Source organism: Mus pahari, chromosome 2 (genome assembly GCF_900095145.1).
Source record: "Mus pahari chromosome 2, PAHARI_EIJ_v1.1, whole genome shotgun sequence".
Taxonomy (NCBI): Eukaryota; Metazoa; Chordata; class Mammalia; order Rodentia; family Muridae; genus Mus; species Mus pahari.
Window position 1 is genome coordinate 107,242,659 of NC_034591.1, and position 12,086 is coordinate 107,254,744.

Below are 12,086 nucleotides of genomic sequence, written 5' to 3' on the forward strand. Positions count from 1 at the left end.
GGAAAGGAAAGGAAAGGAAAGGAAAGGAAAGGAAAGGAAAGGAAAGGAAAGGAAAGGAAAGGAAAGGAAAGGAAAGGAAAGGAGAGAAGAAAGGAGAGAGGAAAGGAAAGGGGAAAGGAAAGGGGAAAGGAAAATAGAAGTGTGAATCAATTGTTTTAAAGATGGTATAATAAAGTCTGCAGGAGACACATATTCTGTCTAACATGGGCTCCACAGGAATTTTGGTTTAATATCCTGACATGACAAATTAGAAAGGCCTAAATAGGCTAAAATGCGTGTGATTTTGAGTATTGTGGTTGTTTTATTGTTCCTCTGGGACAGAGGACAAGCTACAGGTTTCCCTGGTCACCAGCTGAAGGCTATGCTCATTTGGGGGAAAGGTTTTGTCGTTGTGTTTTTGAAAAGGTGGTTAAGGCATTTATTTACACCTTCCAGAATTCCATAGATCAGATTTGATAGAGGGAGACCCCCTGAGAACTAGATTTCAGAGAATCAAACAAAAAGGTTATCTTGATGATACTAAAACTTTGTTTTGAGAGTTATATATTACAGAATATACAGCCTTGGTGAATTTCATCATTAGACATGCTGAACTGACCTGCCTGAACTCCTGATGTCTTGGTTTTTCATCTAGATCCAGTCAGGACATAGACATCAGAGACTAATACAATAATTGGTGTGGCCTTCTTAAGGCCAACCAACTCTGCCTCCCTTCAAAAATATCTCAACACCCATATTCAGCTTGAAGAAGTTATGAAGAGCAGTTGTCCCAGCTCCCTAAGCTTTGGGGCTGGGGTGGTTATTTTAGGTCGTCTTTGATACTAAAAATGTTGAAGTACAGAGCTTGGACCCAGTCCATCTATTGCTGTTATTATAAACAGATCTGAGATGTTTAAGCCTGTGAGTAAAGGGCCAAATAGGAAATTCATGGCTCTGAGTTTAATTGTTAGAGTATTTTCAGTTATTTTAATTAGAAATGGCTGAGAGTAGTTAACAGAGAACAGTCTAGTTACTTCACATAGACAGTTGGTTTTCAAAAACATCAGAAGTCCACAGAATGTGACATTTAATGATTATTTATTCACTTGTTGTTAAGACTCGTCTGCTCCTGACAGCTTTCCCTATCTTGGATTCAAAGAAGAAACTGAGCATCTTTGAGTTACTCCAGTTGTGGCAAAACAGCCACTAGGCAAGAATTGCCTCATTTCATCTACAGACATANTACTGTCCAGAGAAAGGACACAATTACAGGATAGGACAGCTTGGTTCTGCTGAGACAGAGTAGGCTAGTCCTTAATCTTCCTGTTTCTCTAAGTCTGTCAGATGACCCTGGCCAGTAGGCTGAAGACCAGTGCTCCAATGTGTTGAAGTAAGGGACTGTCCAAGTGACCAGTGGTCTCTATAAACTGCCTAAGTTTTGGAAGCTGTGTTAGGCTTCCTATATATTTTTAGTTAATATCAGTCGTTCTTGGATTTCTGATGAAGTTGAAAAACTACATAGTCTCCTAGCCAACTCAGGCTTTTTACTTTGAGAGGAACAGATTTGAGAGGACAGTTTTCAGATGGCATTTAATCTAAAGCCAAGACATAGCCAGGTTCATAACCATAGTCTTTGAAGTAAGGATAGATGACAGAGGTTCTATTTAATTAACAAAAATGATGGACTGGGTGTTAGATCTCTTGTACTTTATAAATTACAAAATAATAATAGTTATGTTCAATTATATCTGAGATAAAAGTCTTTTGACAGAAAGGGGAAAATGTGGATAGCCCTGGGGCTAATTATATTTGAGGTTAATTCAGTTTTCCTGTGAGTAGCTTTGAACAAGGAATGAGTCAGCACCCAGGTGATTTCCTGTAACCCTGCTTCCCACCTTAATTTGTGAAATAAAGGAGAGCTGATGATTGGGCAGATAAAAGGGAAGATGGAGCAGAAGGTGAGGAGAGAGGAGGAGAAAATGGAAGAAGAGGATGCAGAGGAGGAAGAAGAAAATGAAAAGTGGAGCAGAAGCACATGGCCTGGAGAAGCCCCAAGTTCTAAGGGTTCATAAGATGTGGAAGCTGGTAGTGTAGTGGTAGATCTGCCCAATCTAGACACACAGCATGTATTCATATTAATTGAGTTGTGTTTTCATTGGCAGGGTATATTTGGGTTGGAGATTTACCGCAACATTCTGGTTTTTACTATCTCCACTGAAAACTGCTGTTATTCTAATGGTTCTATCTCTACATACTACTTAAAGTCTTCTCCCTTGAAGTTTTTTTATATTTTGTTTGATGTTTTGATTATTATGTGTTGTGGGGAATTTCTTTTCTGGATCTCTCTATTTGATGTTCTGTATTATGCTTCTTGAACCCTGGTAGGGGCCTCCCATTTTAGGTCAGGCAATTTCTCTTCTACCGTTTTCTTGAAAATATTTTCTGTGCCTTTAACCTGGGTTTCTTCTCCTTCCTCTATTTCTATTATTTTTAGATTTTTGTCTTTTCACTGCGCCCCAGATCCTGGATGTTTTCTGCCTACAACTTTCTAGATTTGATATTTTCTTTGACCATAGTATCTATTTTTTACTTTATCTTCAGCACCTGAGATTTTCTCTTCCATGTGTTGTACTCCATTGGTGAGACTTACCTTACTTCTCAAACACTTCCAGTTTTCAGTTTGGGTTTTCTTTTGTGGTTCCATTTCTTTGTTAAATTCTAATTTCATACTGTGAACTGTTTTTATTATTTCATTCACTGTGTTTTCACGGACTTTATTAAGGTCATGATAGCTATTTTATAGTCCTTGACTTGTGCCTCAGCTATGTCGCATTTCTCAGGGCCTAGTACTGAAGGATTAGTGCATGCTGTGGAGCCATATTGTCTTGACTGCTTTGTTTCTGCACTGGTATCTTGGCATCGGGGATTGAGATGACCGTGGTCCCAGGTGTTGATACCTGATCTTGTCCTTGTTGGGTGGGTGTTCCATTTCTCTATTTCCATTCGCCTCTCTAGATCTATGGTGGCTATGGACTGCCTGATATGGAGTGCTTCTGCAGATTGGTGGGTGACAGAGAGGAACAGAAGAAAGCAGGACAAAAGGGGGAGAAGGGTTTCAAGAAAGAGCTAAGAGGATCCTGTTCATACCTAGAGGCTGGGTCTACTCCAAGGTTTAGCAGAGTCTCCTGGGACAAGAGGTACAGTGGAAGGACAGGCCCCTGCCAGCATCAGCTACTGATCGAAGGATGAGAGGTAGGGAGGACAGACAAGAGCGTGAAGATCACCTACTTGATTCCCAGCCTGTGTGTTCACTTTTTGAGACATAATCTCACACTGAAGCCCAAGCTGGCCAGGAATTCACTGTACAGTCCAGACTGGTATCAGTCCAGCAGAAGTACATCTACCTCGGTCTCCTGAGTGCTATGATGCTAGACATGAACCATCACATCTAGTTTCAGGGCTTTTGAATTTTTTTTCTTATTAATCAAAAAAATGAGACATAATTTGCTTACAATAAGATTCAGCACTTTTGTTAACTGTTTTGAGTTAAGAAACGAGTTATAAAACTACCATTTGAAGGGCTAGACAGATGGCTCAGTGCCTAAGAGTGCTAGTTCACAACTACCTATAACCAGTATGACCTAAGTGATTCTCACACTACCAAGTTCGGCTGCCACTGGAACACAGCTTCTGTACGCTAACTCATGGAAAAACAGTTCCTAGAAGATTTCACCTCAATAATGTTTATTTCTTCTTAATCACTGATAATTTCTCAGATCCAGCTAACCAGCATCAATTGTCCCAATATAGCAAAGGTTTCACTTCCATGGTGCCAGTCTCTTGTTAGTCACTGCTGAGTCCCCAGACCCAGACACCACAGAGCCTTCACACACATGGCTCAATAGTGTCTTTGCTTCACAAGTCAGGCATCCATCATCTGCACTGTTCTCAACATTCTTATCTTCCAAGTTCTACAGAACAGTCCACTGAGATTGCAGTACTCAATGGTGTTCTAGTCCAAGGTTCCAAAGTCCTTCCACAGTACTCCCCAAAACACATGGTCCGGTCTCCCACAGCAATATCCCACTCAGGGTACCAACTTCTTAGGGTTGCTATTACTGTGAACTATCCAGAACAACTTACTGTGGTAAGTACCTACTTCCTCCAATAAGCCCCATCTTCTATCTCCACTATCCCACACAGTACCATAAAATCGTGAATTCATTAGTGGGTTGACCCTCTGATTATTTCAGAGCCCTTACCATCTAATCACCTCTCAATTATTGTATCTGCCAGCTGGGGACAGCAGTTACAGCATGTGAGCCTTCTGGGAGAGTCTGAACCACCCAGCTATAAGAGATGTGTTCTCATCTGGCTCTCCCCACTTCGAGTCCAGCCTTTTGTCAACCCCAGCCACTCCAAGGTGGTCCAGTGAAGAACCAGCAACTTTTGTTCAAACTCTCAGTGCCTTCACCTGGCTTCCCTGCTGTTCACTTCGAGTCACTTGTCTAAGAAACTGGGATAGGGTCTCTCCTGGCCCAGAGGAGAGAAGGAAGAAAGCCTACATCTAGGTTTAAGGATTTGAGCTGTCTACTGAGAATTCAGTCTCCTGTACAACCCTGGTTGGGTCACCTGAAACAACCCACTTACCTACTCTTTGGCATCTCCTGACAGCACTGGCCACATCCCCAGACCTCTCAACCCATCTCATTGCCTGGCTCCTCCTCTATTTCTATTCTCTCTCCTTATCAAGGTAAGGCACGCTCTGCAGATCTCCTAGGATGTACTGGTAGACCTGTCCTCAGCTGCTGTGAGACATATCAGCAATTCCCCTGCCACTGATTGTGACCTCAGAGTCTTCTGACCTTGGAATGGGCCTATGGGCCCTGCTGGTCCAGAGCCATGGAATTATGGTTCCCTTGGTGCCTGGCACTCAGGATCATGGCCAGGATCAACCCTAGTGGAGTCACTTAAGAGTGTCCATACTATGTGGCTCTGCTGGTTTGCTTGCTCCCAGAACACCGTGGGCCTGGGTCTCCCATCTGACTGAGGCTTCTGGGTGTGACAGCTGTGGGGCTACAGCAGCTTTTTCACTTGCAACTTCCTAAGAAGGAGCAGTTCTGGGGCTTTGTCAAACAAGTCCTAATCACTGTCACATTGGAGATTTAGACTAGGCTACCTGGTAAGCTCCAGCAACCTGCATGGCCCTGAAGGAAGAGCCCCAGGCCAGTTAGTGAAGTTAGTTACTGCCGCAAGGTGGCGGTAGAGATGCCTGGAATGGTGTCATGAGTCACAAGAGTGCCTGGTCAGCTGCAATCAGCCAGATGACAGGGTCATCATGAAAACAGAAGGCAGCCAGCCAGAAGAGACTCTGTCACATCCTTGTCACTCCAGATTGTGTTTTCTGAAAGACCAGTTTACCATTTTGTCAGGTAGATGCAAACAAAGCAGTTTTCCTTCTGGAGCTCTTTCCCTCTTCCCATGAAAAATGGGCTAATGACAATGTTCTTCATCGGTGGGGAGAGTTAAACAAGCTCGTGACTTCCTACTCTTGCTCTGCTCTGGCAGCCTCCTCTGTGCAGGACACAGTCTAACTCCCTCTGTGATGGACTCAAAAGGCCACAAGAAGCCCTGCCGGCGTAAGAAGAAGAAAATCAAGACCCATGAGAGATTGCTCAAGAAGTTTCCTTACAGGTACAAGATGCCTAGACACTTAGGGCTGAGCCCTGTAGCAAGCCCCATATATTGCTCCCAGGTCCCCAGAACACAGAGTTTTCTGAAGAGCTGGGGCTAGGAGGAGTGACTCTAGTCCATGGGGCACCTGAGGAACCCTGTACTATGGCCAACAATCTAGCTCTTCCTTCTTCACCTACTGTCCCAGCCCAAGGGAAAAGCTACATTTCCTGTAATGCACTGAGTATGGGGCCAAACAGAGAGATCTAGGTGGCTGGCAGTTGTAGGCACTTAACCACTCAAGGCTCCTTCTAGGTTACCTCATGTGACGGAGCCTAGCACAGCATGCCCACCATCTTGTAAGGCCAAGAGAAACTCACTGAAGGACAAGCTGCCCTTACAGAAGAATCTGGTGCCAACACGGTCCATCCCCATCCCAGGGTAAGTTCCTGTATTTGGCTTCCTTCAGTGGTCATACACAAACAAATGTGTCTTATCGACATCACCCCACCCTGAAGGGAAATCTCAGTCGCCTTCAGGCAGGTCCTCTCATTGTCATCAGACATGTGACTACAATGTTCCATCCTAAACAGAGGCACAGGGAAAAAGAGATTGCACCCAGCTACAGTGCACGGGCCACACAGGCATGGTAGACAAGCTGTTCCATCCTGGGGGACTTTCAGGGCCAGGTAGCAAAGGGTGCCCTGGCACTCCAGCACCACCTCAATGCCTCAGCCCCTCTCTCAGAACCCACAGTTATTGTTCAGTACCTGTGTATCAGCTCTGGCCAGTCACCAGTCTGTACCTTTACTCCACAGCACACCCAAAGAGACAACATGAATGAAAGCACACATACACACACAAACACACACACCCTAGCCTTGGTCTCTGGCCTCTTCCCTTCCCTTATCTGGGAATTCAGAGCAAGAATTCTCTGACATCTAAACCAAACCTCCTAACCCATGGGGGATTTGCTGCTGAGGCTGTGGTCAAAGACCTGCTAAGTCTCTAGACCTCGGTCTCCATTTGGACATACGCTGCATTTGATTCTAAGCTGCAAAATGGAAGCAGCTTAGATCCAGGATAGGATGTAGAAATCCAGTCTAGCCATGTTAGAGTGAGGCCGACCCCCCATACTCTGAACCATGTCTGGACCAAGACCTAGTAGGGTGTGGCCAAGATCGCAGGCCAAAGGGTAAAGATACTATGACCTACCATGGGCAGGAAGTATAGAGACCCACACTGTGTGGAGAAAACCACACAGTGACAGACGTTTTAGGGGGTATCTGATGTTATGGTTCACAGTGAGACCAGCCTAAGAAAACCCTTGGGCAGCATGAAAGCAAGGCATGTGGGAAATTGGTTCTTCCCCAAGCTGGAAGAACAACCAGGGCTTGGGAGCTAGGAAAGGAATGTGGGGGCTTGGCAGCCTACCACTTTAGAACAGATAAGCAGGGGACAAGTGGGAGGAGCCCTAGCCCCATGAGGTCCTCTAGCTCTAAATCTTTGCCTGCTTCTTGCTGGGAGTCCATCCAAGAAGGCCAGTTGTGGAGTCCAGGGCACAGAGAAAGGAGAAGCAAGGTGGAAGAGGTACAGGGACCTTGAAGGAGAAGCCCAAATGTAAGGGACTTCACTTGCAGGTGCCACAGGGGGAAGAGAGCAAGGACCCACCTAGTGAATGTGTGAAGGTCATCTGAGGTGGGAGAGGCCAGCCTCCGATTGAGGACAATTTCTGGTGGGGAGCTAGGGGCTAGCCTTAGGTTAAGTGGTAACCACAGAAGAATTAGCATGACTTGGCTGCCCCAATCAACTGATTTAACTCACCTAGTGGATGAGAAGAACTAAGATATACCCTAAGCTCTGACCATGGAGGCCCAAGAAGTAATAGGAATCTATTGTTCCGCTTAGATTTCCAAGGCTGGAAGAGCAGGTGGCAGGAATAGTGTGTGAAGCCACTTCCTGGGCCCCTTTGGCAGCCATTGGTTACAGAGGCTGCTTACAGGGCTGGGACAGGCCTAGCTGGAGATATATCTGTTAAGAGCCTTAACAGATATGGCCCTGTCTGCTGGGCTGGTTGCAACCTGCAGGATTCCGTGGGTCAGGTGTGGTTCTATATGTCTTCTCTAGGCTCGGCGCTCCGGAAGTCGCATGGCCATTCGGCTTCTACTCACCACCTCCACATCCCCCACTATGTAACCTCTGGGAACTTAAATTACTGCAGCTCCGTTTCCCCACACAAGACCTTTCCAAGCTGCCTCCTCTGCAGGCCCCTGACAACAAGCCCCTCACCAGTGGGACGTCAGAGCCACCTGAGAGCGTTCCCTAGAACGCCCGCTTTTCAAGGCTCCTTTCTTAGCCTCGTTCTCTCTGCTCCAGACAGCTGCCTCAGAGACATTTGTAAAGGGAGCAGCCTTGTAGACCACTAAAAAAACAGACAAGAGTGGTCCATCCCCCACATGCAAAGACCATACAGCACCAATAAACTTTGCAGGTTCAAATCCCATTTCTGCTTGGATTGGTCAATTTGCTCCTAATTTCTCAACTTTAAAATGGGTATCATTTTTAATCATGAAGCCTTAAAGATTTAAAAGAGCAAATGACATCTCTAGAGCTTTATCCAAATGCATGCACATGTCAATCAAGGTATTGGAACAATAATGGTAGTCATTCTAGTAGTTGGAAATAGCAAGAGTGGGGAGCCAACTAAACACCTCTTAGTAGGCACTGATGATGCTCACAGCCACACCCACACTCTTAGGCAGCTGTTAAAGAAGCAACTATGTATTGGTATGGAATGATCCACTAAGTATAGTAATATTTTTAAAGCATAGAAGTCCTGAGAAGCTGTCTTGTCTGTATTAAAAATGTATATGTGCATGAGTCTGTGCGTGTTGCCTGCGAGGGGACATGTTGGCATGTGAGAATCCATGCCAGCAACCTGAGATCATAGCTCTGCCCTTCTAACCAAACTGGCTGTCTAGAGGGAGCCTCATTAGTCAGTGCCACATTAAAGGGCATGTGCATGTAACCACCAGCAGCACCAATAAGCACTGAGGGGTGGCGGCACAGCACCTGGAGGCGCCTGGACGTAACACACCTGAGAGTGTGATGTCATAGCTGGGTGTCCGTTTCATCAAATGGGTTCTATCTGGGGCTGTGTGGAAGCTGAGCAGAGCTAGGAAACAAGGTGAGTGGTGATAAGGAAATAGGTGTGATGCAGCCGAGCCCTCAGTGAAGTGTAACAGAGTGAGGGCCAGAATATGCCTAGCAGAGAGGGTGGGTGCTCACTGGTGTGACCACAGGACCCAGCTTCTCACTCCAGTTTGGCTGGGAAAGACGCCACACCCTGAGCTCTCCATGTCCCTCCACTGGAGCAAGGGGGTAAGCTGGGGCAAAGGATTCTGCCAGCCAACAGCAGCAGTGGCAGCTCTTTTCTAGTCAATAGAGGCAAGGGTCCTGTACACAGTCCTGTGGCTGCTCACAGACAGGTGCCCTGAGGGCCTCAGTCAGGTTTCTATGTCCAACAGGAGCAAAGGACAGGGGTGAATGTGACTGACTGAGCAGGCAGACCTCAGGGCCCTTCTGTACCCCATAGATGGGGTGTGGCTTTGCCTCCTCTGGGTCAGTCAGCGGCCTGAAGTTCTTTACCTGGGTAGAAATCTGAGTGGATGAGGAGAAATGCTCCTGTGTTGGCAATCCTAACCGTGAGTGCGTGAGACCCAGGAGCTAGGCAGGCAACTCAAACCCTCAGAGTCAGGGCCATGCTGCTCCAGGCTGTGGAATCCAGAGACTAGGGGCTCCCAAGCTCACGTTGTGAAATCATTTCACTGTCGTTTAACCAGCAGTAATGTGTAATATCCAAAATAAATTAAAGACTACCCAGTACCTTCCCCCTTCGAAAAAGACTTCCCAAACTGTACTAGGCCAAGTACAGAGCCAGATAAAGAAGCTGACTGACCAAATAAATACAGAAACATAGTTTTAACAGTCAAAATGATTAAGCTTGCAGCTGCCAAAATGAGATTAACAATTCTACCCTGCCCCACACTAAATTCTGAGACAAACCCACCAATGTCTAAAAAGGTTATTTGCACCAATTAAAATAAGCCAACTACCCTAAATTTACCCCTTACAAAGGTATAAAAAGGATGTTCTTTTTTTGTTCTGGGTCTCTCCTCTGGCCTGTGTGCTGAGGGGGGAGGGGTCCCCCAACATTTTGGATAAGTAAAATCCTCATGTGTTTTGCAACAATGGCGATCTCTGCAGTCTTTATGAGTGAGGGTCTCTAGACAAACTACAACAACTGCACTAGGCAGTTGTAACTCAAGCTTCTGGCAACAGTGAACAGCAGCAACAGCAACAGCAGCAGCAGCAGCAACAACAACAACAGCAACAGCAGCAGCAACAGCCAGCAGATACAGGCCACAGCAGCAGACAGCTGACTGTCACAGCTTCTGGACAGGTGTTGGGTGCAGATTCCTCTGCTCCTACAGTAAATGTGATCTCTGCTCCCCAGTGTTCCCAGTCATTTTTCTTCCGTCACGGCTCTTGGCTCTCTCTCTGCGGTCCCTTGTCTCCTCTCCACCACTTCTGCTCCCTGTCATTCTTAGCTGCTCTCCAGAACTCCAGCTGCCCTCTTGCTGCCACCTTCGCCACCACCCAGGGGCTGCTGTAGAGGTGACCTAGGTTCCATGGTCACTTTGCTCTGATCTGCCTGCCACCTTGCATTCTTGTGCCCCTTAGCGGAGGAAACGGGTTCAGAGACACAGAAAGATGCCTAACATCTGGTAGGTAAATGGCTCAATAAAGCAGAGAAGCTCCCCAAAGTGAAAATGTAACAAAATGTATTTATTTAAAAAAAAAAAAAAGAGTAAAACAGCAAGTTGAAAAAGCTGCCACAGTACTGCATCTTGGCCTTTGCTGACACGGGAAGATCCAGTCTCTTGCAAGGCTGAGATCAAAGGTAGATCAGCCAGGTAGATGTGGAGTGGTACTGCTCACCATCCTGTGACTGCTGGGGTGGCAGGCAGCTCATGTTAACTCCTAAGCAGTAAATGCTGACAAGGGTGGCCATACCTCTCGTCCCGAAACTGGCCAGGGCACAGCTTCTCTCTGGCCATGTGTGCCCTTGCCAGCCTGAGAGAAGAGGACACAGGGCTGGAACTCTCAAGCCACACTGAACCAAACCATGGCATTCTGTCTTATAGCACCATGCCATGGTCAGGTTCTGCACAGACAAGACTGAGAAATGACCTCTCACAACCAAACCAAAAAAATTTACAAACCTGGAGTCCTAGGAAGAAGCCTGACATCTGCAGAGGTGGAGGAAGAGACATGCATCAAACTAAAGCAAGCTGTGCCCTACCCAGTCGGAATGAGTGTGGCCAGTGGCCAGACTCTTGGTTAGGCCCACTGGATAAGGTCTCCAATCCACACAACCAGGTTCGTTCCAGACCTCCTGGTGGCCTCCTGGTCACAGCAGCCACTGGCCCTATTGCATCCAACACCCTTATTGCAGTCGCAGGTAGGAGGGGGCAGAGTAATTGAAGAGCAGAAAGTCCATCTTATAGAGGTTAAAAAGGCGACGCTGGTAGAAGGGGCTGATGTCCTGGAAAAGGCGCCGGGCCTGCTCACGTGTGAGGTCCTTCTCTGGCCTCAGCGGTGGAGCAGGGAAGCGTAGCCCAGGCTCACCCACCAGGTCCAGCACGAAGGCGGCATCATCCGCTAGCGTCTCGAACTTGCCCACTACATCATAGCGCACGAGGCACGGGTGGCACAGCGCGTGCGCGCGCTCCCAGTGTTCGTTGAAGGGCTCGTGACGGCGCGTGCGCGGGTCGAGCAGGTAGGCCAGGAACTCGGCGAAGCGCACATCGTGGCCGCGGGCCAGCGCATCGGGCTGCGCGTGTGGTCGTAGGCGACGCACGATGCGCGTGCCATAGCGCCGCTGAAATGCCGCGCTGTGTGGCCGCGCCAGCTTGTTGCGGTAGGCTGACGCCAGGCGTTCGAAGGGCTCCCGCACGAAGAGAAAGGTCAGGTAGTCGCGCAGCCGCCGGTTGACCTCAGCCGGTGCAAAGTCGGCCAGCGAGGGCAGCAGGCCAGGCGCATGCGCCTCGTGAGCAGGGATCGCGCTCGGGTCCCCGCGGCCGCGCAGCGCCAGCAGCACGCGCTTCCAATTAGTGCAGGCCACCTTGGGCACGTAGCAGTACAGCAGCCGGTGCGCGTCGTCCACCAGCACATGCCGCAGGTCCTCCGGCTGCAGCAGACGTTGGCGTCGAGTGTGGCGGCTGCAGGCCCGGCGGAGCAGCTCGCGCCGCTGCTGGTGCACCTCGGCCATCGCGGAGCGCGGACCCTGCAGGAGACAAGGGATGGTGGTGTTAGAGTACAGCCGGTTCCAGGGCGGGTGGCTGCACAGAGGATAAGCACCCAGGGACTCA

At 48.0% G+C, this 12,086-nt stretch overlaps 2 protein-coding genes across 4 annotated transcripts in view; one reads left to right on the plus strand and one right to left on the minus strand.

The window, feature by feature from the left end:
• Chst13 (carbohydrate sulfotransferase 13) overlaps window positions 1–12,086 on the minus strand; it is a 29,885-nt gene that overhangs the window by 5,395 nt on the left and 12,404 nt on the right. Inside the window, exon 3 of one of the 2 annotated variants that reach the window (XR_003843282.1) lies at window positions 10,938–12,001. Coding sequence is in view for 1 of the 2 variants with exons in the window: in XM_021188423.2 (XP_021044082.1) it covers window positions 11,162–12,001 (840 nt within the window). In the remaining variant the exon portion in view is untranslated. Of the gene's footprint in view, window positions 1–10,534; window positions 12,002–12,086 lie in introns of those variants that run through there. The other variant, XM_021188423.2, reaches the window with a different exon arrangement.
• C2H3orf22 (chromosome 2 C3orf22 homolog) lies at window positions 3,979–8,154 on the plus strand. 2 transcript variants are annotated; one of them, XM_021191869.2, is made up of 5 exons: window positions 3,979–4,126; window positions 4,276–4,732; window positions 5,548–5,673; window positions 5,968–6,093; window positions 7,780–8,154. In XM_021191869.2, the coding sequence occupies exons 3-5, from the start codon at window positions 5,585–5,587 to the stop codon at window positions 7,976–7,978; spliced, it is 414 nt and encodes a 137-aa protein (XP_021047528.1). In that variant the 5' UTR covers window positions 3,979–4,126; window positions 4,276–4,732; window positions 5,548–5,584; the 3' UTR covers window positions 7,979–8,154. The 2 variants fall into 2 exon arrangements, with proteins under 2 accessions (XP_021047528.1, XP_021047529.1); XM_021191870.2 differs by lacking the exons at window positions 3,979–4,126; window positions 4,276–4,732 and adding an exon at window positions 4,892–5,161 and having other exon boundaries at window positions 7,780–8,152.

What these genes read in the sequence shown, in the direction of transcription:
- C2H3orf22 (XM_021191869.2), top strand. Translation starts at nt 5,585, where the DNA reads ATGGACTCAAAAGGCCACAAGAAGCCCTGCCGGCGTAAGAAGAAGAAA. An exon ending in CTCAAGAAGTTTCCTTACAG is followed by an intron (nt 5,674 to 5,967) that starts GTACAAGATGCC and finishes GGCTCCTTCTAG; the next exon opens with GTTACCTCATGTGACGGAGC. An exon ending in CGGTCCATCCCCATCCCAGG is followed by an intron (nt 6,094 to 7,779) that starts GTAAGTTCCTGT and finishes TGTCTTCTCTAG; the next exon opens with GCTCGGCGCTCCGGAAGTCG.